Source organism: Ananas comosus, linkage group 8 (genome assembly GCF_001540865.1).
Source record: "Ananas comosus cultivar F153 linkage group 8, ASM154086v1, whole genome shotgun sequence".
Taxonomy (NCBI): Eukaryota; Viridiplantae; Streptophyta; class Magnoliopsida; order Poales; family Bromeliaceae; genus Ananas; species Ananas comosus.
The window spans coordinates 2,177,040-2,201,207 of NC_033628.1; the positions used below are offsets into that span (position 1 = coordinate 2,177,040).

General features: G+C 33.3%; 2 protein-coding genes and 1 long non-coding RNA gene across 7 annotated transcripts; 1 reads left to right on the forward strand and 2 right to left on the reverse strand.

Annotated features, from left to right (window-relative positions):
• Positions 47-4,196, reverse strand: LOC109713853. Of its 4 annotated transcripts, none has more exons than XM_020238099.1 (3): positions 4,052-4,196; positions 993-2,592; positions 47-460 (listed from the first exon to the last, which is right to left on the reverse strand). In XM_020238099.1, the coding sequence occupies exons 2-3, from the start codon at positions 2,532-2,534 to the stop codon at positions 305-307; spliced, it is 1,698 nt and encodes a 565-aa protein (XP_020093688.1). In that variant the 5' UTR covers positions 2,535-2,592; positions 4,052-4,196; the 3' UTR covers positions 47-304. The 4 variants fall into 4 exon arrangements, with proteins under 4 accessions (XP_020093688.1, XP_020093690.1, XP_020093691.1 ...); XM_020238101.1 differs by having other exon boundaries at positions 4,002-4,187; XM_020238102.1 differs by lacking the exon at positions 4,052-4,196 and adding an exon at positions 3,582-3,798.
• LOC109713686 lies at positions 10,390-13,653 on the forward strand. Of its 2 annotated transcripts, none has more exons than XR_002217142.1 (2): positions 10,390-10,558; positions 12,498-13,653. It is a non-coding gene; the product is annotated as an uncharacterized LOC109713686 (long non-coding RNA). The 2 variants fall into 2 exon arrangements; XR_002217143.1 differs by lacking the exon at positions 10,390-10,558 and adding an exon at positions 10,569-12,349.
• On the reverse strand, positions 11,850-16,145 carry LOC109713685. The gene is made up of 5 exons (XM_020237859.1): positions 15,888-16,145; positions 12,810-13,550; positions 12,417-12,614; positions 12,200-12,325; positions 11,850-11,957 (listed from the first exon to the last, which is right to left on the reverse strand). The coding sequence occupies exons 1-5, from the start codon at positions 15,930-15,932 to the stop codon at positions 11,850-11,852; spliced, it is 1,218 nt and encodes a 405-aa protein (XP_020093448.1). The 5' UTR covers positions 15,933-16,145.

Consider the following 24,168-nt stretch of genomic DNA (forward strand, 5'->3'; position numbering starts at 1 on the left):
GTTGATTGAGCCTGGAAAGTTTCATTTAGCTAGTTCAGGGTTGTAATTTGTAAAGAATAATGACTCATGCATCAGTGCTTGCTTTTTCAGCTGAAGTTCTTTTGAGTACTCATGGATGATTATTGGAAACAAGACAAGCAGGGCTATAAAACCAGGCAGAATGAGTGCTCTACCATCCTGTCATCTTGAGTAAGTTAATGAAGGAAGAAACGGTAAACATCTAAATCACTATAAATGGTCGTGAAATTGTGGATTATAAAAAGGTTAATAGAGGCTATGGTATCTAGAAGGCTCTCTGCATTATTCACAGCTTCGGATAGAGTTGCGACGCCTGAGCATGGATGGTTGCCACTCCAATTGAGAAGCACTGCAGAGCCGAGAGAGTCGACTTGAAGCGGATTAGGAAAAGATCTTCACCCACATTCAGCAGCCTGAATGCAGGTTCACCATGCTTTGCGCCCTGCGAAGTGTAACCGGATGTTCATCAGTTATTACTAGCTTGCTACTGCTACCTAGAAACTAGAACATTGTTAAATTCATCGTGTTCGAAAGTAAGAGGCTATAAGCTCCATATTCAATTCATGAAAGAATGAGCCTTGAGATAGAGATGCAGAGAGAAATAACTAGCTCCATTGAGAGACCAAAATAAAACTTGTCATTTCAGGAAATGACAAGGAACCAGTAAATTCATTTTGAGATCTAATGATAAAAAAAGGAGGCATTGAGATCTTATGATGTGTCTTATATAGCAATATCTCACAGAACTTTTTTTTTTAAAAAAATAACCAATACCTTACCAAAATATAATGCACATAGGCTTATCCAATTTACCTTCTAACAAAATAAGAGGTGCCTGAGGTTTTAAAACATCCAAAGAATCTCATACCACTTACCAACTTATAAATGCAGACACAACTTCACAGTATTTTAACCAGAAAGATGGCACAATTGAGATTATATACTTTAGCTGTATATGCAACTCTAAAACTCACCTCCATGAACAGATCAATGGAATTGCATTCCTGTGACTCTTTGTGGGGCGAAGTTTCCGATACCGTGGTGCTGTCACTGAGCACTGTAATAGGACACCCGACATCCCACCCGCCACAGTCGCAGAGGCCGCCGGACTTCCATCTCTCCGTAAGACTTGATGGGCCCCCACTGCTTGTAACTGGACCACCATGAACTCCACTTGGGATCACAACATTCACACGCCTCGACGATCTTCTTCTATTCTGCATGCAACCTCCTTCCGCTTTTGCAAGGAATTTGAGGCCCCACCCACCGGCAGAAAACTCTCCGTTGCTCTTATGATGATAATCTTTCACGACAATCGCAGATAGCTCGAGGTTGGGGGGGAAATCATCAGTAAGAAGGCGAGGAGGCACTAATTCATCGATGCCACGAAAATCGCCGGCAATAACCTCGTGAATGTCATTAAACTGAGAACACGATTTAGCAGCTTTATGGCAAATCTTGCGCTTCGGTGAGTAGCTTGGCGTTAACATCTTTGCGACTTTTTTGGAAAAACCCTTAGTTTTTGTGAGAGATGAAGAAGACCTTTGCATTTCTGCCGAAAGGCCACCGTCAGCATCGAACAACACAAATTCGGTTTCTATGCAGTCCGATTCTTTTGAGCTCAAACGTAAAGAACTCGACACCTTCATCTTAGCAGCAAATCTCGATCCCTTTCTCGCCTGAAAGACATAGATGTAATCCAATTCCTTGTCAACCGTAGACCGGACCTTCAGAGGATTCGCCACGTAAATCTCGCTCGGATCATCCTCTACTGAAAACTCAAAGTGAGGAAGCCCATTTTTCCACATGCAGCAGAGAAGGCCTGTGGATATAAGGTTCGACGACACTGAGGTCGAACTAGACCGGGACTGAATCGTCTTCTCAGAATAACTCGACTCAGAAGTGCTTCTCTTAAAAGGTACTATTCTTCCTTTGGGCGTCCGCGGGGCAACAAACGAGCGCTTGTGTAGCGCCCTCACCTTGAGAGCTGCTTCTAAAGATTCAAATATCAGCATCCTCGAAGGACTTACAGCAGCAGAATCTTCTGTACTAGCCTGTGAAGAAGACTCGTCGACAAAGTCGTCAAGATCGGTAACACTCGGTTTTCTACGATCTCTCAAACTTTTGATAACTAGATCTAAGGATCTCATGTTCGAAGGCATGTTGAACAAGGATGACGCTAGGTAAAAGATACGCTGACGCCGACGGTGGTTGTAACGAGGCTGCTCCAAATCAGCAGAAAATGGTAGAAAATCCCTGCTAGGGCTGATGAAATTTATGTAGTACGGATAGGCGAGATCGGTGCTACAAGGGCAAGAATTTTGTTTGCGTCGAGAACTTTTGCTTTTCGGGGACTCTAAGATTAAGGGCATGTTTCCGGCGATGTTCCGAAGCTCCGATTTAAGCTCGGATACACCGAAAATCGGATCACCGTTCTCCTCCGTGCTTGAACCACATTCCGGAGTACCGTTTTCATCGTGCCGTCCCTCTCGCCCCTCCATATATAGATGTTCCATCTCGGCGTATGAGAATACAGTTCTACGCACCGGCGATGCAAAATAAGGTCGCGGTCATCTACAAGATTTCAATAAAAGGTATTAAATCAGTAAAAAGAGAACATATCTAGGAATGAAAACAATGCAATTAAGTAGTTTGGTTGGTTTTACGCTAACCAATTAAACTGAAACAACAGCGGCTAAGAACTACTCAACTCAGCAACTGCATGAAATATGTATACATTGCATGAAGGGGTGATCTGGTTCCTCGGAAAAGCATGAAAAACTGGTTTCTGAAAAATATTATTTTCTAAAGTTTTCGTTTTCCGGATAAAAAGAAATCGAAAAACGAAAAATATACTTTTCTGTAAAATTTGAAAAAAAAGAACTTTTTCGAGAAAACTACTTTTCCTATAAACCAAACAAACGAAAAATACTTTTTTTTTTTCGGGATATTGGGAAAATGAGGGAAAGAAAGAAGCTTGAATGCATAATGGATATGGTTGCTTCTATTGTGTGTAAACAAAAAAAAAAAAAAAAAAAAAAAAAAAAAGATAAACTCCAAATACCATTTATATGATTTCCCACTAGTATCATGTGATTTAATGTGTGCCAATCTAAGTACTCTGTGATTTTATTTCTCTTTTTGCCGGTCATTTCGTTAATTTTTCGTTAGATCATATACAAAAAAATTCAGATACTCTATCTATAATTCATTAAATATTCACTTTCCCACCGTTTAGTTTTAATTTTATTTCTGATTTAACGAAAAAAAAATAACGAAGAAAATAAAAAAAGAAAAAAAAAAACTATACAGTACAAAAATGACACATTTTACATCACAGCGTACTAAAGTGAGATAGTATAAACTATATAGATGGTATTTGAAGTTTTCCAAAAAAAAAAAAAATCACACAAGATGTGGGAAAAAGTTACAGCTTTATCTCAAGCAGAGGAGCAAGCATTACACACCCTTTTGCAAGAAATTAAAGAGAAAAGGCATGAAGATATTTAAGAGAATGAAAGGAAAAGAGAGTGAGAAATACACAAAAGTAAAAGATTCCTCACCTTGGAGATCAATAGGATCCAAACTGATGAAATTGGCTACAGCTATTCTTTTTTTCAAATAAAAAAAAGGTTTTTTTTATGGATTTTATCGAGCTCAAACACAGAAGAAAAGGGGAGAAAAGGAGAAATTTTGATGAATGAATGAGCTGCTACGATGAAACCTGAATACAAAAAAGAGCACACAAAATGGAGGAGGAGAAAAAAGAGAAAAAAAAAAAAAATTAAGAAAAAAAAAAAGGCCCAAATGGGTTTCTTGTGAAACACCTTAGAAAGAAGCTAACGAAGATCAAAATTTGAGTAAATGGGCTACAATATCAACAAAAAAAAAAAAAAAACCAACACAATAGCAGCAACAGAGAGGCAAATGAAGAGAAAAATGTCGTTTTTAGAGAGAGAGAGAGAGAGAGAGAGAGAGAGCACCAAGCCCATGTGACGAGCGGAGAGTAAACAACAACAACAAGAACACATACCCAGGTCCCCAAAGATCCCTTTTTATCGCTCTCGTAGTGTTTGTTCCACTGTTGCGTGGTGTTCTGGGCCTTTTGTGCTTCTTGCTCCCTCTCCACTCCCCTGTTCAGTCCACACACCACAAAAAAATCAAAAAAAAGGGGAAAAAACAGAGAATAGTGGAATCAAAGAGAGAGGAGAGAGAGAGAGGAGAGAGAGAGAGAGATCACGAGAGAGAGGGTTGGGGTGGGGCGAAGAGGAATCGAACGAGAACGTGAATGGGTTGAGTGTGTGTGTACGCATCCCATTCCCCCATTCCCACCACTTCGACCCCACTTTTTGTTTCAATCCTCTGCTTTGGCCGTTTCTTCTTTTTTTTTTTTTATTTATGAGTTTTTTATGTATAATTTAATAATTTATTATTATTGCTTATTGCTCTTTGCAATCTTTGAATTTGGCAGTTTTTTTTAAATAAACTTTAAATATTATTATTTTATCCATTTTACTATTTTTTTTTTATTTTAATATCACATGGTTTAAAATGTATCAAGTTAGTATCTTATAATTTTATTTTATTTTTCAATTCTTCTGTTAATATTTTGTTAAATTATATACAAAAAGATTTTAGATATCTTATATAGATTTATCGAATATTTACTTTGGTACTATTTAGTTTTAACTTTGTTATTGATTTAACGGAAAAAAAAAATAGTAAAATGGATAAATAAAAAGAGAAAAATAAGATCAGGGTACTAAATTGATACATTTTAAATTATAGGGTACTAAAATTAAAAAGTGTGAAATCACAAAAGTGATATTTAAAGTTTTTTCTTTTTTTATTTTGTTTCTTTTGTTAAAAATATATGTAACTAATTCGAGCTTTTAAGTGATCCAAAAACAACCAACCAACCAGTCACTTTATCATTAAAAGTTATAGGCCAAGTTACAGGAATTTTTTTCCATAAATATTCATTTTTTCATTTTTCTCTATAATTTTCAAAAATTTATATTTTATCTTTTAAAATTTTAGATATATTTTTAGGAGGATACGGCGTTAATAAAGATAACAAAATAACCAAATTATCTTCACTCTTTTATAAAAAAAAAATAAATATTTAATATATTTTTGTCATTTTAAAGAGTATTTTCAATATAAATTATAAAAAAAGAATGAAATAGTGATGTAACACTAATGGATAGAGTGGCTAAATGTAACAATTGAAATGTTGAGATAGTAAAATGTACGTTTTTGAAAGTCAGAGAAAAAAAATAAAAAAGTGGGTATCTATAGAGAATTTTTTTTATAATTTAGCCAAAATTTTAATTTTACGGTCTATATTTAATTTTATTTTACTTTGTTTTAGAGGTTTAGTAGTTCTAAAAAATTATTATATGTGCTGATGCATTTGTGTATTCGTAACACTTTTTTTGTTGCTCATTTAATTTATCCAATTGCTAAGTATCTGTCATCCAATAAATTATAATTTTTCAATTAAAAATTGAGCGACATGTGATGCATTAAAAAAATTAAAATACATAAAATTTTTCTGTAAATATTTATTTTTATATCTCTTTTTTCCAACTTCTAAAAATATTCATTTTGCCTCCATAAAATTTTAGAAATATTTAGAGAATTGCGACGTTAATGGGAGAAAAAAAAAACCAAATTATCGTTACTTGTTGTATAAGAAAAAATAACTTTTTAATATATTTATGTCATTTTTAATAACATTTTTAGTATAAATTATAAAAAATTAACAGAATAGGGACAGAACCGTCAAGGTTAAATGTATAAATTTAAAATTTGAGGGAATTAAAATATAGATTTTTAAAAATCAAGAGAAAAAAAAAGTAAGAAAACGGATATTCACGAAAAGATTTTCTCTATTTTAGCCAAAAATATGATGTATAAATATCTAGACACATAGTTACTTTTAAGAAAGCAAATTAAACTATTTGCACGATCAAACAATAAAATTAAAATTTCTAAACATTTTTAAAAAATTAAATAAATCTTTCTCAAATTATCCAAAATTTTGGTCAGCTCTATACATCTTCACTAGATTTTATTTTGGTTTAAATATGATTTATAAAGTACGCCTCACTATATTTTATTTTGGTCCCCAACTCCTTTTTTTTTTTTTTTTTGCAATTGGATGTTTAACCTATAAGATCAATTGTACTATTTGTCCTTAACCTTTCACTGGTTTTTTTTTATTTTCTTTTCTTTAACTTTGATTCTTACCCTATTCTCCATTTTAGGGATCTAATATAAAAAAATAACATTTTAGGGACCAATGTTTCCAAAAAAAAGGGTAAATATTAGGGACCAATGGTGTTAATAACCCAAAAAATTAGCCACTTTAATTGAGATTCTATTCGTATCTGTTTTTTTTTTTCTTTTTTTCTTTTTTTCTTTTTTTTTTTGTGAGTCATTCATGACTGTGGTTCAAAAAGTTACACTTAATTATCCCGCAGTTTAACTCTTTATTTTTATTTAACACTTTATGGTTCAAAAATTTATACTTAACTATTATCTTGTGATAATTTTTTTTTTACTTCACTATCTTATTTGATAGTAGATTTTTTACATTAAAAAATAGAGATAAAACTACAAAATTAATAAATACAACTTTTGAACCACGGAGTAACAAAATAAAAAATAAGCTAAACTCATGAGAGGCAAATTAAAGTTTATAATTTTTTTTTTCAAAAAAAAAAAAACTCAGCTTAAAATATAAAAGCAAGCTAAACCACATGGAAGCACATTAAAGTTTACGGTTCTTTTTTTTAAAGAAATAAAAAATAAATCAGTTAGAAATGTGAAGTAATTAAGTTTTAAACTTAGGACTCCGAGTATCAACCTTGAACTCTTTTAAGTCTTTAGTCAATTACGCTAGATACGATCAGTCACATGTATCTGCTTTTACGGACGAAAGAATATTATAGCATAATTCAAAATTTTGTGGGGGTTTACTGATGTATTGGTGCACCAGTGCATGCAAACAATCCAGTTTCTGCAGCTCAGCAGGGAATAGGTGTCAGAAGATATTCAGCTGAGACTCTCTGACCCTTCTTTTATCAGCTTCCTGCAGGTTGTTGTTGATGCTCTTTAAATTAATTAACTGTTTATTCCTGTATTCTCTCCATTACCAGATTCTTATGTATAATAATAAATGTGAACTTAATAGATCCAAGACAAAGTTGCACTTTGGGATGGTATTTTTATTCTTAAATTATAATTTAAGGTGGTTAATTTCATACAGATTTTTATAAATATAGTAAATTACAAATATATTTCTATAAAATTCAACTTTTATATGTTGTCGCTATAAAAATTCTAATATTTTTAAATATGTCCCTTTGGCTTGTTACCGTTAAAATACTGTTTATTTTATAAATGAAATGATATTTTTGCCATCACAAATATGTCCCTTCAAAAGTCCCAACTATTAATTAAAGAGGGGTAAAAAAATCAATTCACCTCATAAACTAACTAGGATTAAGTATTTTACCTATGGTTAATTAATCTTTTCTGACGGATCCTATCGGCAGGAACATATTTGAAAATATCAGGACTTTTATAGGAATACCATATGAAACTTGAATTTTATAGGAATATATTTGTAATTCATTATATTTATAGAAACCTGTGTAAAATTAACCCATAATTTAATGTAAACTTCTGCTTGAACAATGTAAACTATTGTAGTTCAGTCCCACGGTCAAATTTAGTTAATTACTGAATAATAACGCGTCGCTAATATAGAAATAACATGACTTTTTAATCATTGTAATATTATTACCCACAATGATGCCGCAGCAACATCATGCTATCATTCAGTTAACTAAATTATAATGCGGGTGGTGTTAATTATGATAATCAAGAATTGACTCTGCAGTGATTCCAGTTCTTACTACTACTACTTTAAAATGCAGTACAATTTCTCATTTGGAAGTCATATCTAATCCGAGAAAACTGGATGAATAGTATAGTAAGTTAATCAAAATGCATCAAATAATTAGATATGACTTGTAGATAGTAAATTTAGATTCATTAGGATCAAAGTTTTGAACAGTTACAGCTCTTTAATTATTCATGATGAACCTAGTCATCACATAATAAAATGATTGAGTATGATCCACCTACATGCATGTAGTAAATTTAGATTTGTTAATATTATCCTGATAAAGTATCTAGCCAATCTTTTTATTAAGTTTTAAGATAAACTTTAGATACCACCCATATGGTTTCGTACCTTCTCACTTTAGTACCATGTGGTTTTATTTGAGTAGGGCTAGAATACTTTTACAAGTATCACCCAAGTGATACTTGTGTGTTTTTAGCCATTGGATCTACTTTTTGATTACTAATAGTCCTTGGATCAAACACTATTCCACCTACCATCACCTACCACCATCATCTCAACCTCACATCTCTCCATCCAAGGGCTAAAAACACACAAGTATCACTTGGGTGATACTTTTACAAGTATTCTAGCTCTACTCGTTTTATTTTTATCTTTTCGTCAGTGTCTTCGTTAATATTTTATTAAATTATATATAAAAAACTTCGGATACTCTATCTAGATTTATCGAATATTTACTTTGGTACCCTTTAGTTTTAACTTTGTCACTAATTTAATAAAAAAAATTTAGTGAAATCGATAATAAAAAGATAAAAATGAAACCATATGACACTAAGTTGATACACTTTAAACCATAAGATACTAAAGTGAAAAAGTGTGAAACCACAGAAATAGTATTTAAAGTTTTTTCTTTTGTTAATAAAAGGTAAGCTAGTAATTTGGCGCATTTTAATTTCGTTATCATGTGATTCAGAAGTTGCATTTAATTACTCTAATATTTTTATCTCTATTTTACCATAAGAGTCCATTGTTAAATAAGACAGTAAAGTAATATTTTTTTATTAACATATGATGAAATTACAGAATAACTAAATGTAATTTTTTGAATCACAATAAAATATAGGAAAATTAAAGTGTCCCACTAAAATAAAAGGAAACTTTATTATATTTGTAGAATCATCATCATCATAATTAAGCTTCTTATTGGTCAAAGTAAAGAGAGAGACAATTCAGGAACTGGAAAGTGTTGTAATTCACTTCCAAGGAGACATCCCCCTTGAAAAAGGCAATTACAATAAATTACAATATTATTATTATTATTATTATTATTATTTTGTGGTTCTACATTTTTTTAAAAATTTTTTTTTATCCCCATTGCTTTGCTTTTGTTTTACTTAAGAATGCTAATTTTGCTCTCTACGAAATGGGAGTTTGAAAAGTATTATTTTGACTTTTGGATTATCAAATTTTCCCAAGGTTTATTAAGGAAAAAAGTATTGCACAAATTTTGATGCAAAAAGGGGGGCTTTTTTTTTTTTTCATTTTTCGTGTAGTTGCTTGACTCTGGCTAGGGCCCTTATTTGGAAAAAAAAAAAAAAAAAAAGTTATGTTTTATTTGTAAATGAAAAAATAGAAAATAAAAAAAATCTATGAAATTGACCAAAAACAATTCAGAAAATTACTTTTTATGTAAACCAAATGAATGAAAATTATTTTTTAATTATTCCTTTCGACAGATTATGAGAAATAAATAATGGAACGTAAAAATTTATTTCAACTATGAATTATTTTTAGTTGATTATTCATTTTTTTTCCTTATTAATTTAATGTTTTAATTTATTTAATTTGAGTTAGTTGATGGTATTTTGACTTTCAAAATTTTTATATATTTAACTAGTACACTTTAGCTTAAATTTTAAAATTTAAATATCAATTTGAAATAATTCATAATTGATAAATTTTGTATATTTTTGCCGTAAATTTTTAAAATTGTACTCAGCCCTTTAACATGGTATTGGAATTTTTTTTTTTTTTACCGTGACTTTTTATTTTTTTGGGTAAACTTGAAATAACACTCCTATAGTTTCGTAGTATCTCACTTTAGTATTATGTGGTTTAAAATATATCAATTTAGTACTCTGTGATTTTATTTTTTCTTTTCGTCAGTTCCTCTGTTAACTTCTCATTAAATCATATACAAAAAAAATTCAGATATCCTACCTATATTTTATCGAATATTTATTTTAATACTCTTTAATTTTAACTTTATCACTGATTCAATGAAAAAAAATTAATGAAGGGATAACAAAAAGAGAAAAGTAAAATCAAATGTTACGAAAATTATACACTTTAAATTACAGAATACTAAAGTGAGAAAGTGAGAAACCACATGGTGGTATTTGAAATTTTCCTTTTTTTTTTCGATTTGGCTCATTTAATTTAATTAATTTATTTGTTTTCCAAATTTCTGAGGTTGTGCCACGTGCGGCAAAATTTAGCACGTGGCAAAACGAACGTTTTCCCCGAAGCCCCTCGAAACCCCGCTCCGAGGAGGCGCAATGCTTAATTGCGATTTAGGGTTTTGGATGTGTTATTGTTCTTCATTGGGATTAGGGTTTGCGATCGGAAAGAGTGCGGATTCCTCAGGCTTGTTGATCCGAGGTATGAATTTTTGCTTACGATGGTGGAAAAACCAAAAAAAAAAAAGGATTTTGATAGTGATTGTTGATGTTTTTTTTTTTTTTCCTTCTTTTTTTTTGCGCGCTTTTCATCATCGTCGTGATCGTCGTGTGGTGTGTTCTTTGATTCCTGATAAAGCCGTCATTGAATAAATGCGTCGAAATCTCTCTCTCTAAATTGCATTTCTGATTATGTTAAATTATGTGAAACAATCGTTGTTTGAAATCATGAAATGAACTCAAATCAAATGAAAATAAATTATGTTGTTTTTCGCTGATAGAATCTCCTGCTCTAATAGGATATTAAATAATGCGAAACAATCGTTATACTCTAAAAATTTAAGCCTATAATTTTAATATTTAACAGTTTAATTTGAGTGCATAGAGTATTAAAGATAAATATAGTGTGGCTACTGTAGAAGATCAAAATGTTGTTTTTTTCTCTGTGCGCAAATATTGTTGGTGTTCATATTTTGACACACATCATCACTGTACAACACAAATTTATCGGCATGAGCAGTACAGGCAACATGTGTTGGCTGTGCCAGATTGTGCTGAGTGACACGACAATCCTTGCTTTAGAAAAATTAAAGAGATGGTACTTTGATGCGGCCGGTGTAAAACACTAAATTCATATCAAAGATGAGATCTTTTGCGCCGCGGGTCGAGATGAAAGTTTTAATTTCGCCTTAAAGTGATCACCTGTATGTATTCTTCTTCCATTGATCAATGGAATTGATATACAAGTAGCATATCTCGTCAGGTTCTGTTTACTTAAGGAGAAGAAGAGAAGAGAAATTGGAATGTGCTTGGTTGGTTGGTTGTGTCTGCAACATATCTGTATTTGCTTTCTAAATGATTTGCGAGAACAAAATATACGCATCATTAGTTGTTCAGATGAAGAACTAGCTTGGCAATATGCTGAATGGTAATTGAAGTTCCAGCTGTTCTGTAACAGGACATACGAATCGATAAATTACGCATGATTGCACTTTCTGTGTCTTTTTGCTGATATTGATCGTTCTGCACCTCTGCCTCTATTTACAATAATTCAATTTTCATTCATGTGAACGGCACGAGTTAGAAGTAAAAACAATGTATCTGTTCTATTACTGCCACTATATGTTTCGAACTTTGAAGTAGTTTCCTCTAGCAAAAACAACACTTCATGCCACTCGGTTTATTGAATGGGAAAAAGGTTACACATATACTGTTAAATGACTGCACAAAAGGGAAAACCATTAACAAACTCAGCATTTCTCGGGTTTTACGACTCATATCCATGATTCAAGGGTGTAGTTGTACTTGAAGGAGTTCACGCCGCTTATATGTGCCAGAATATCTGAGGAGTCCAGTATACCTTCTTCTTCCTTCACTGCCACCTGAACGACACAACACTTTCTTATTAGGGGCGAATCATACGCCTCACTAAATGCAAACATGGATTATATTAAACTCTGTTGAAGATTCACAATGTAGGGATACATATCAGTTAAGTAACTTAATGGAGTTGAATTTACTTTTGTAATTTTTTGTGCTGCTTGTAAACTGTTTGAAGCTACTCTTTTCTTTTGAGTTTTCAACTTCTTCAGAAGGATATGACAAGAGCAGTTATAGGACTTACTTCCTCTTCCTCATCGAATTCGTGATTATGGGAACTGGGCCTCGTTGTCTCGCAAAACTCATCATTCTTAGCAAATCGCCCTCGCACGCGGGGACGGCTGTCGGCTAAAGTCTTTCTGCAAGCATACTGCATTTTCGTTTTCAAGAGCCAGTTAGATGCCATCTCTAAGCATGATAAATAATCAAATCTAGTTGGATTTGTTCTGTGCATTGATTACCTTGATCTTTTTGCTGAAGTTCCTCTCATTCCTCTTCTTCATGTATCTGTGGATCTTCTCCTTTCTCTCTTCCACCGACAGGCGCCCGACTTTGAAGGTGGAATCGTCCAAGCCCGAGATCTCTGACGAAGGTGGTAAGGCCGCCGTCGAGCTTCCGCCGCACCCGCCCATCATATGCTGGCCGCCCCCTCCAACAACCTATGCAGTGAGTGATGTTACATATGATTATGACATATTTGATCGAGATTGTGTTAGCTGTTCTGAATTGAAATCTTTCGATTTAGGACAATTTTTTGAATTTGTTCAATTTTCCGATCTGATGGTATATGTATCATGTTATTAAGATGCCTAATTTTTCCCGGACATTTGTACTTAGCTGCCATTGTAACATACCTGCATGTCTCCTGAGCTATACACCCTCTGCATGTTATCTTGACCTGCATAGATGCCCACCATCCCTCCACACTCCATCATCCTTTGATACTCTCCCACTTCCTCCACCATCCCATTACTAGTGCTGGTAGTAGCAGTAGTAAAATACGCTTGGGCATCTACTACGCCGCCGTTGGTTGCCATCGGTCCCGGATACAGCGCCGCCTCTAGACCCATGTACCCTCCCACCATCGCCGCTGCAAAGCACTCGTCGTCGAACCCTGTCGTCAGCGCTGACGCTGACGGTGGGCCCCCCATTTGGATCGGGAGCATTGTGTCATTTGAGTAGACGGCTGCGGCGGTGATGGCGTCGTTGAGTGCTATCTGGTTGTTGAACTGGTCCGGATGGTGGATGTCAATGGTGGTGGTGGTATAAGAGGGGGGACCCGCGAATGGAAAGTGGATAGAGGGGAGGAGTTCGGGCTCGGGGTCGGGATGTTGCTCGGGGCTAAGGAGCGCGGAAAGAGTGGCAGAGTCGAGGGAGGGGAACGGGGAGAGTGCTGCGGCGGCGGCGGCAGCAGCAGAGGCCGAGGCATCATCGTCGTAGCAGCAAAGTGGAGTGGTGACGGATGATGACGATACGTCGTCGGAAGAGCGAAGAAGTGGGTCAGAGACCGCGGCAGCGGCAGCGAAGAGGTCGCCGCCACTGCCGTCGTCGCAAAAGTCTAGGATCTGGGCAGCAATAGGGCTTGAGATATCCTCCTGCAGTTACAAAATTCATTATATTTCTTACGAAACAACAACGCAATGAAAATATAGATATTAAGATTCTTATAAAATGCATCTAAAATTTTTTTTTAGCTTATTATGCGTCTAATGCAGCAAAAACTAGAGTTGAATTTTGCAGTAGACATTGACTTGTAGCTGCGTCTAATGCAGCAAAATTTTTTGAATTTTGCAGTAGACATTAACCAATTAGATTTTAATTTTGGGAGATATAATTAAGGCAATGATTTAGCATATTTTTTTACTTTGTCATTGTATCATTTGAAAAGTAATTTTTTTACTATTCTATGGTTTTATTTTATTTTATCATAAAAAGAAATTGTTAAATATGTTAGCAAAATAACAATGGTCATATTTTCTAAAAACATAATATTTACAAACCGTTGAGATAGTGAAGTGATAGATCATAGGTCAATCTTATGATTTATAGTGTACCACATTGCTACCTTTTGGTTTGCATATTATTATTTTGTTATTGACCTAATAGTCGCTATTCTTACAGTGAAATAAAATTAAACTATGGAATAATAAAAATAACACTTTTCAAACTATACCATGTCAAAATAAAAATATACTAAATCACAAAAATCTAATTAAAGTTATTGCTGAAGTGGGTTACAGTTGGGAATGCAAACAAGACCAATTCGGAGCAGAAAGTTTCCCCGGACTTCTCATCTTGTTTTCTTGGTGGGTAAGGCCAGACTCGTGACGAATTAATTTTTATTCTATTTTTATCCTACTTTATCACTTCATTTGGGGTGTGAGCAAGAATTTAAGTGCAGTGGCATGGGGTCGTGCCGGAAATTTACTGGCACGGTACGGTACGGTACGTATCGGGCCGTGCCGAAGTGTGTCAGTTATTAAAAAAATTATGTATGCCAACATATAATTTCATGAAATATTTATTTTTTTAGACAAAAAAATGTTATAATTGTTTATTATCTATTTTTATCAAATCTTTTAAACTTTATTCAGAAAATTACTTACAAATTTTAAAAATAGAAAATTTTGAACTATGTCATGAGCACGGGAGTTGTATCATGCTGATATTTTGTTGCCATGGTACTGCACGGTAGATACAACCTGCGCCGATGGGCACTTAAATTCTTAGATGTGAGTGAATTTTTGATGAATTTTTGACGAATCAAGAGTTTTTCGTCTTCCGCTCTATTCTTTTAGTTGACCAGAAGAGATTTGAAACATTTTCTTTTTATAACTTTTTATTTTTAATCTCCATTTACCGCTTATCGTTTTGTTCGAAACAGACTCAGAAAGAAGCTTGATCAACTCAAATCTATTTGGATCTCTAATTAGACTTAAAAGTGAGCACCTATACTTTGATACGTGCCACAAAGCACAAATATTCCCCAAATTTACCCGGGTCTTGTCTCAAGGATAGGATAAAAGGATTTGGTGCCCCTTTTTTCTCCGTACCATGGTTCGTATATTGTTATTATATTATAATAATAATACTACTACTATATTGGTCTCCACGTGAATAGAAGTGTTACCAAAGTGTCCCTTCCTCCTATATATATCAACTAAGATTAAGATTAATTGTATAAGATAATAATATTTTACTTTTTATTTTTTCTCTTACTCTAAAATATAGAATTATATTTTTGTGTAGCTGGTTAGAGTAACCAAAAAAGGAAAAGAAAAAAAAAACAACATAATATGAGCCTGTTGAGAAGTTTAATATGTAGTGATCACAATCAATCATAATTTTTCTTTTCAGAAAAAAATGAATAAATTTTTTGTAAAAAAATTATGATGGAATGGATAAATTTCAAGAGAATAATTTGATTAGTTGGAGGGACACCATGTCAGTGACGTGACAGCTGTATTTTTAGACATTTTCGTTGACAAAAAATGATAAAGTTAGAGTTTCTGCTGCATCGAAAGACAGAATGAAATTCTCAATGTCGAAAATAGAAACTTAAATTTAAGGCTTATGATTTTGCTGTAAAAATTTTGTTGGTAATATTCCAATTATGGTGCATAATTCTAGTTGGGAAGAGAAAAATTAATGTTGCCTTAAGATAATGCATTCAAACTCCCAAGCATGTATGTAATTGGTGAAGAAGCTTTGTTAATTTGATTAAGTAAACAATAAATGGGTAGGAAAAAGAAAATGTACGTAGTTAATTAACTTGCGAATCGCTATCGATTCAAAAATGTCGCTACAAAAAAAGAAAAGTCTATAATTCTGTGCATGCATGCAAATTGAACGAAGATTAAAAGAAGAAAATGGAAATGAAAATGAAAAGCGAAAACAAGAAGAAAAATTATGGGTTAGGGAGAATTACGTACGATTAAGAGGCTCTCCGATGGCGGTTGGATAAGATCCTCCAACATTCTCTCCTCCGGAACAAGCTCCTTCGAAAATGTAATGAATAAATAGCAACAACAGCAACAATTAAAAGAAAAAAGAAAAAAAAGAAAACAAAAATTATACACCCTCTCGCTCCAAATATCGATCACTCAAAATGAATCCTTTCGAATTAAAATGAGATAAAAAAATCTACACAAAAAATGGTGGTTTAGGAATCAAATGATCTCTCTCTCTCTCTCTCTCTCTAATCCACAGCGAAGAACAGCGTGGAATATTTATAGAGAGAGAATAACAGAGTCGAGAGAGTTACGCGGGGGAGATAGAGAGTTGGCTTTACTATTTATGGACAAATTTTCCCCGCACCCGGTTCATCCGTACACGCATGGACCACCATATATCGGTTTTCTATGTAAAAAAAATGCGTAAATTGCGGATCCACGCCATCAAATTATTATAAGATGCGTAAAACTTCGATTCTCAAATTTTAATTTACTGTAATTTTTTAGTTCACTTGTTGAAAATTAATCGCCTAATCTCATATAAGAATTTATAACGTTGGAGCTAAAAATTATAATATATATTTATAATTTAAGGAATAAAAGTGTTATTTAGCCATTTAAAAATTTACCTACCACCGTTTTGAATTGAGTTTGACTAAAAACGTTCTAAATAAATAAAGATGAGGGTGCAATTCTCAAATTAGCTATAGTTGAGGGGCTTCGGAGACATTTCTACGGTAGACGTACGGTGCAGGTACGTAGGCGGTGCACCGTGCTCAGGTAGAATACGTACGGGGTCGGTCCGTTAGAGGACGAGATAACGGACGTTAGCGTACGAGCCAGACAAGGGGCGGGAAAGGCGGATGTTTTTTGGGCCGTTTGGGTTCCGTACGGTGTGACGGTCACGCCGTCAAATCCGTTCGGGGCTCCGACCCGGTCGGGAGTCCCCCCCCGCGACCCGGCCACCCCGTAACCTCGGGGTGGGGCCCACGCTACGCGAGCACCTCGACACGTGGCGCTTCCTCGTTGGCTCTGCGATTTTTGGCCCCAGAAGATAAAAGGAAAAAATTAAAAGAAAAAAATCCCGGTGTCTGCTCCGGTTTGGCGATGGCGCCTCCGATGGGTCCCACACGAGCGCCACGTCAGCATGATTAGATAAAATAGCATAGTAGTACCTTGACATTTGTCAATTTTCATTTTAGTCCTTAAATTTTCTCATGCTTTACCCTATCCTTTGCATATTTGTCGGCTCTGTGTCCGCATCTTATTTTAAAGATAAAAATATATAGAACTTATAGTCAGAGCTATAGTTCATTTTGATTTGATGATTCTTATAGTAAAAAAAAAAAAAAAAACTTAGGTTCGTCGCTTATTTTAATAAACTTATAGCAGTATAAATTATACAAAATATGCTAATAAAATCTGTAAAGATAAACGATGTGAGATTATGAGCTGATAAAATAATACCGAAACACTTTTAAGAGTTTGTGATTTGGAATGCGAAACTTAAAAGAGTCGAGGATTAAACTAAAACTTAGTCAAAGGTTTAAGATTAGTATATGTGTCATAATTAGGGCAAATGAGGAAGTGCAAGGAGTTGACTTTAGCTGGAATTTTGAATCCATGTTTAAAAAGGTGTTAATTAGTTTCTTACTAGATTTAGTTACAACAAACCAGGGCTAATAAGTTAATTAAGTGCTATAAATAAATAAATAAATAGAGGGGACATGGTGACTAATTTTGAGCTTCATGAGTTTTACTATAAAATGATAGTGTGGGTTTGCTTTAATTGGGTGTTTAGTAATAATTAGTTAATGCTATTACGCGAAGAGCAGTGTTTCTGGTTCCCCCGGAAATTAAGTCCCCCAACTCCCAAGTGCAGTTTGATGACTCAAATTTGAATGTAGCAAAAGAGTTAACAGTTTCTCACTGTAAAAAAAGTAGAAACTATGTTAATTTTTTGCGAACCATTCTAGTGTTGGGTTATGTAAAATCATGTTCCGAGTCGATATGCAGAGTTTAAGTCTGATTAGATCTAATCTTATTTCAAAAAATTAGACTTTAAAGAGTATTTCTAAAAGGATATTGATGACTGCACGTAAATCTGACTTGGATGGAAGGCGAAAATTATTTTCTACTAGAATTAAAATTTTAGGGTTATATAAACTCTTATAATTAATCTTTTAAATAATGAGCTTCATTGAAAATACCCTATTTGAGAGGAAAATGTGAAGAGCTCCTGAGAGAGAATTTCTTACAATCCAATCTACTCCTTTGTATTTTTATGCCATGAATTAATCGAACAAACAATTGAGGTGGTCTTGCTCATGGACGTAGGTCGACTTATGGTTGTAAATCTTATGTTTTTTGTGTTCTCTTTTTTTTTTATTGCTTTGTTATCCTCGTACTTATTTTTTCTACGATCATTCTTGTTTCTTACGTCTACGAAATATTCTATTTTTTCTGTACTCGTGTGCTGTATGAGTTTGAGGCGTGCTCTGTAATCTCACAACCAGTTCCTTCATCTAGTACTACTTTTTTGAATAAAAAAGATATTATAAAAGTGATGACAAAAGAAGCACTTTTAGAACTTTTTTTTAAATTTTTTTTTCTATTTTCTTAAAGCAGTTGTGAAGCTTAAAATAAAAAAAAATGCTAAGCTGCGTGATCATGACAACAGCAAGGTGCTAAACCAAAATAAATTATTATTCTCTAATAATTAATTCATAGTAATAATAATAATAAAACGTGTATTAATTCTCAAAGACAACCTTAATTAGTGACAGAGACAAGTTAAGATGGAATAGAATCTGGTCGGCCTCGTTCGTAGGACTATTTCATGTCGTCCGTACGGGGAATCAAGTCAACTTTTTTTTTTTTTTTTTTTAGGTGGAAAAAAATTTGCGATATTTTGTCTAAATTGCGCCATATTTTTACGTAATATTTTGAGTTTAGAAGTTTCCATTTGGTACTTAGCATATTATTTTTAAAAAAAATTTACTTTGTTAGTTTATAAAATATTTTAGCATTTAAAAAGAAATACTTTGTTAGTATATAAGGGTTAAATACCAAAATCAAGATTTTGAAAGTTTCTTTTTCTATTTCAAAATACTCAAACTTTGTACACTTTTTATCATTCTTTTAAATCTATGGTATTTGAATCGAGAGTGTTAATCAATTATTTTAAAATTACGTGTTGATAGAAATAACACATCCATCGAATTTAAGAACTCAACCACATAACTCACGGGCATTGACTTGATTCAGTCCACTTGAACCTTAGGTCTATTGTTGTGTCTCTTAGCGTTGGATCTGTTATAGACCGCAACTCCATTTAACTTATTATTTTTTTGGATGTATTGTCACGTGGCAGAAAATCGAACCTATTTTAGTCAATAGTAAATAACCAACACAGTTTATCAGTAATACGAATAATTTTCACTATAGAGTTAGAAGTTGCAACGATTTTTACAATATGAGAGAGCGAGCTAGTATGTTTCAGTAACTAATACACAAATATCGCAAGGGTTACAATAAAGCAAACTAATTCCAAAACCTAGATCAAAATTTGACCACATGATGATCTAGTTTCCAAGGCAAAACAACTTAACAAAAGTTGATACCTCAACACTAAAAAAAAACCTTTTCCTTTTGACTCTATTATTATGAAGCCTTGAACCCTAAGCTAGGAGGACAAAGTGTGGAGTTCAAAAACAAGGTTATATACCCACCAAAATGGAACTAATGCCCATCAATCCCTTACAAAGGCCTAAAAACACTGTCCCAAAGCTGTTTTTTGTCCAACTCCACAAATTTTAGATCCCCCCTATAGCCCTAGACCCCCAATCAATGCCAATTCCCTATTGACTAAGGGCCATGTGAGTGCACCTCCCAAAGCAAGGGTTAAAAAAAAAAAAAAAAAAAAAAACCCAAGTGGTGGTGTGCTTTGCCACCCCTTTAGACCTCCATTAGAATCCATGCTCTCCCCTCTAATTTTAGCTCACAACTACATATAATGCATGGCTTGTCCCTCCACTATTCCTATTTGGCACTCTCTATGTTTTCAATCTAAATATTTTAGTTTCTGAATTTTCACATGCACTGTACTTTAATCTCCGATCATCGTTTAAAAATATACGGAGATCTCATCAACTACAGATTAAGTTTCTCGATTTCAGTTCCTAGGCTCCGATAAGTTTAAAAAGTCAAACTTAATGACTGTATTAATTAATTACTAATTGTTAGCCGATCTAGTTTTATCTGCTAAAAAGTAATTAAAGTTAAGGAAAAACTTCAAATACCATCTTTGTGGTTTCACACTTACTCACTTTAATACCATATGGTTTAAAATGTATCAATTTAATATCCTGATGTTCCATTTTTATTTTTTTTTTATCGATATCACTAATTTTTTTTGTTAAATCAGTGACAAAGTTAAAACTAAAAGGTACTAAAGTGAATATTCGATAAGCCTAGGTGGAATATCAAAAATTTTTTTTATATAATTTAACGAAATATTAACGAAAAAGCTGACGAAAAGATAAAAATGAAACCACATGACACTAACTTGATATATTTTAAACCACGGGGTACTAAAGTGAGAAAGCGCGAAAATACAGGGGTGGTATTTGAAGTTTACCCTAAGGGTGCGTTTGGTTCGCGCTATCTTTTAAAGATTTCTAATAATTCAATGGGAATAAAAAAATATGACGGTGTTTTGTTAAACGCATAGTTGGTAATATCGGATTCATTTGGGAATAAGATTCACCCCAAAGTACTAATCTCATTCCTTTGAGGGAGGATGTGTATCCTCATATTAATGGATTAGGGTAATCATAATATGTCTAATCTTTTTCTTTCTTCCTATCCGCCGGCTAATTGATATTATTTTTTTTTACACTCTAACCTTATATCTCTCTCTAAACTTATTTTTCTCTCTCTAAACTAAGCTTTCTCTCTCTCTCTTTCTAAAATTTCAACTCTTTCACTCCCTCTAATTTCGACTATATTTTTCTTTCTATTTTTTTAATTATGCTCTCTCTCTAACTTATACTCTCTTTCTCTTTTTTCTAAAAAGATGTTGACATTTTTGGTAATATTATCTAAAATTAATTAATTAAATAAATAAATTAATTGTATATTTTTTGTAATATTAAATAACATGGTTAATTAATATTACCGTACGAACCAAACACAGAAATTCCACATTCTTAGTAATAGGATGAATATGAATAAGATTCTCGAATATCTTTTATTCCTAGTAATCTTTCATAATGCGAACCAAACGCACCCTAAAGTTAATAAAATTAGTAAAATTAAATCAAAAGGAAGTTGAGGGAACATGCATGAGTCCCTCTCTCTCCACTTGCTGCTGAATGTGACATGCACACCATTGTCTTGGCCAAAAACTGCCCTGATTCCCCTTCCAGAGAATGAGGGCACCTTCACCAGATAAGGAAATAAACCTGATCTAAATCATCACCCATGGATAGTGTTGGTCCTCTCAGGGACACCAAATCTAACACCCCCACCCTGTGCCTTTGAACCTCGGATCGCGTTCCAATCGTGCGCGCCGGACATATTCCGATTGCTCGACGGGACTCGAGGTCCCTTCCCTCCCCCCATCTCCGCGAATTTATCGGGTCCCCCGTGGCACATGTCGCTATAACGTTCGATACCGAGGCGCACACAATAATAGGTGTGCTTGTAAAGTTACTTGCCTTCTAAAGTTCTGAAGAATACTCAGATTGCGAAATTCAAATTCTATATGGTGGGATTTAGCTTCTCGTGTGAATTTGAATGCTGATATGTCGGCAAATAGTTATTTAAGGAAATGGCTCAAAAAACAGATGAAAGATAACGAAAATTGTGTAATCCAATCCAGGCCAATCTACTAGAATCGAGTGTCAAATCAATTTGTCCAAAGTGTTAAGACACTAGTAGTGAAAAAAATCTTCTTTGTCGGAGATAGTTTATATAAGAATAAAAGTATTTTAATCTGTATAAATATGTAAGAATATATGTTTTATATATTATTCTAATTTAGAGTTACTATATTATTTTTAACTGAACCTTATTTTTTTAATCTCAGAGAGTTTATTAGGACTGATCAAATGTAATGTGATAATTTGCGAAAGATCTACAAAGACTCCGTTGAATCACTAGGTTCTCCAAAAACATCGGTGCGAGATGATAGTAATTATATATAGAGTCCAGGTATGATACTTTTAAAAGTGCGTAGGTCTCTGTGTTTTCAAGTTATTTTTTATTATGTAATTTTTGAATCGGCGATCGAGTCGGTTAGACTTGCTGTAGAGTATTTGAAGTATTTAGAAAGCAAATTTCGTGACTTTTCAATATCATTTACCTAATAATCGAAATGGCTCAAGATTAATAATTTTAATGGTCGATATAACTCGTTTGCAAATTTAACAGCATATAAATATCAAAATTCAGTAAAAATATTGTACCAGAAAATTTTCTATATTATCTAAAACAAGATAAACATGTTCGATTTAAACTTTTAACACTGTGTCACCGCTACCGTGAAATTTTAATACTCATTCATTAATTTTGAGTCATTTCGATTATTAGTAAATGATATTAAAAATATCATAAAATTTATTTTTTTTAATACTTTAAAAATTTCTATACCAAATCTAACCAAATCGATCGTTGATTTGTACATCACATCATCAAACATAATTTGAAAGTACCAAGTCCTGTACTATTCAAAAAGCACTCCAGGTCAGCTCTTATTTATTATTTATATGTATACGCACACGAGCTAGGCTGATATACTATCAATAATACGGAGGTTTCCGTGCTACCAAGTTGTTTTCAATGATACGACTTTCAAATCGACGATTCGCCCTGTTAGATTTGATTTACACTATTAAAAGTATTTGAAAACTAAATTTCATACTTTTTCGACATCATTTGGCTAATGATCAAAAGATCTCAAAATTGACAATTTTAATGGTAAATTTGATGCGTTTGTTAATTTAACGGTGTAAAATAATTCAAATTTGATAAAATTTTTCTAGACATTTTATTTTACTATTTAGAGTAAGATCAGTATCTCTGATCTTAAATTTAAGTTTTTTATCATCATTTTTTATGAAATTTTTATTTTCAGCCATTCATTTTTAGACTACTCGTTTGATAGGTAAATGATGCCAAAAAATTATGAAATTTAGTTTCCAAAAACTTTCAATAATATAGATCAAGTCTAACGGAGCCGATCGTCGATTTGAAAGCTGCATTATTAAAAATAACTTGGCCTCCGTGCTACGGATAGTATACCAGCCTAGCTCTACGCACACAATGGAGATATTTTATGAGCCCAAAATGTTCGAATCCTTTGACAAGATAACATGGCTTGGTTCAGCCCTCCTAAATTTGGATCTGTCCGATTGCTATTGCTGCATGTTGAATGATATCTAAGAAGATTGCTGCATGTTGAATGATAAGATTCTTGTTTGTTTTGCGCTGGTCATGCAGATCTTGGCCCCGCGAGCTGCATCGCAGAACTTTTTTTAGAAAAAAGAAATTTTTTTTAGAGGTCGAGCGTTGCAAACGCAGGCGTAGCCATAAGGCAGAACAAACACTTAACACTAGGACAGCTCGATGTTCATGAGTTAGCTTATGTTCGGCTCAAAATGAGCTCAAGATCGATTGCTTGTTTAATAAACGAGCCGAACATAAGCTGCTTTATATATATATATATATATATATCTAAATCTTAATGAAGTGAACACGAACAGGAGGTCAGCCTGCTTGTGTTCGGCTCGTTATCGCTCGATTACATGTATATTATAAATTTCTATGTTTTGAATTTTAGGTCTAACCTAAATGTAAAAAGATTTATATTTTGCGAATTTCAATTATTATATTAAGATTCTACTATATATATATATATATATATGAGTCCGGCTATGGTGCTTGTAAAAGTATCAAGCATTTGGTGTTTGTAAATTTTTTATCGTTAGATCTATATCTTTGATTATTTTCAACCGTTAGATCATACTATTCAACCAACCACTCACTCAACCCTAAGGGGCTCACATCATCCTAACCGCACATTCCTTGATCTAATGGCCAAAAAGCTACAAGCACCAATAACTTATATTATATATATATATATATAATATATTTATATATATATATATATTATATATATAATATTATAGTCCGCTTACTTTACTATTATGAGTATGATCGCCCTCGTACTCATAAGTTGTTTTCGATGATAGAGCTT

Bases quoted from the DNA above. Each gene is read 5' to 3' on its own strand.
- LOC109713685 (XM_020237859.1), bottom strand. From the start codon at position 15,932: ATGTTGGAGGATCTTATCCAACCGCCATCGGAGAGCCTCTTAATC. The intron at 12,615-12,809 runs GTATGTTACAAT...CTCACTGCATAG, and splicing joins ATAGCTCAGGAGACATGCAG to GTTGTTGGAGGGGGCGGCCA. The intron at 12,326-12,416 runs GTAATCAATGCA...ACGAAAATGCAG, and splicing joins ACTTCAGCAAAAAGATCAAG to TATGCTTGCAGAAAGACTTT.
- LOC109713853 (XM_020238099.1), bottom strand. From the start codon at position 2,534: ATGGAACATCTATATATGGAGGGGCGAGAGGGACGGCACGATGAAAAC. The intron at 461-992 runs GTGAGTTTTAGA...TACACTTCGCAG, and splicing joins CCATTGATCTGTTCATGGAG to GGCGCAAAGCATGGTGAACC.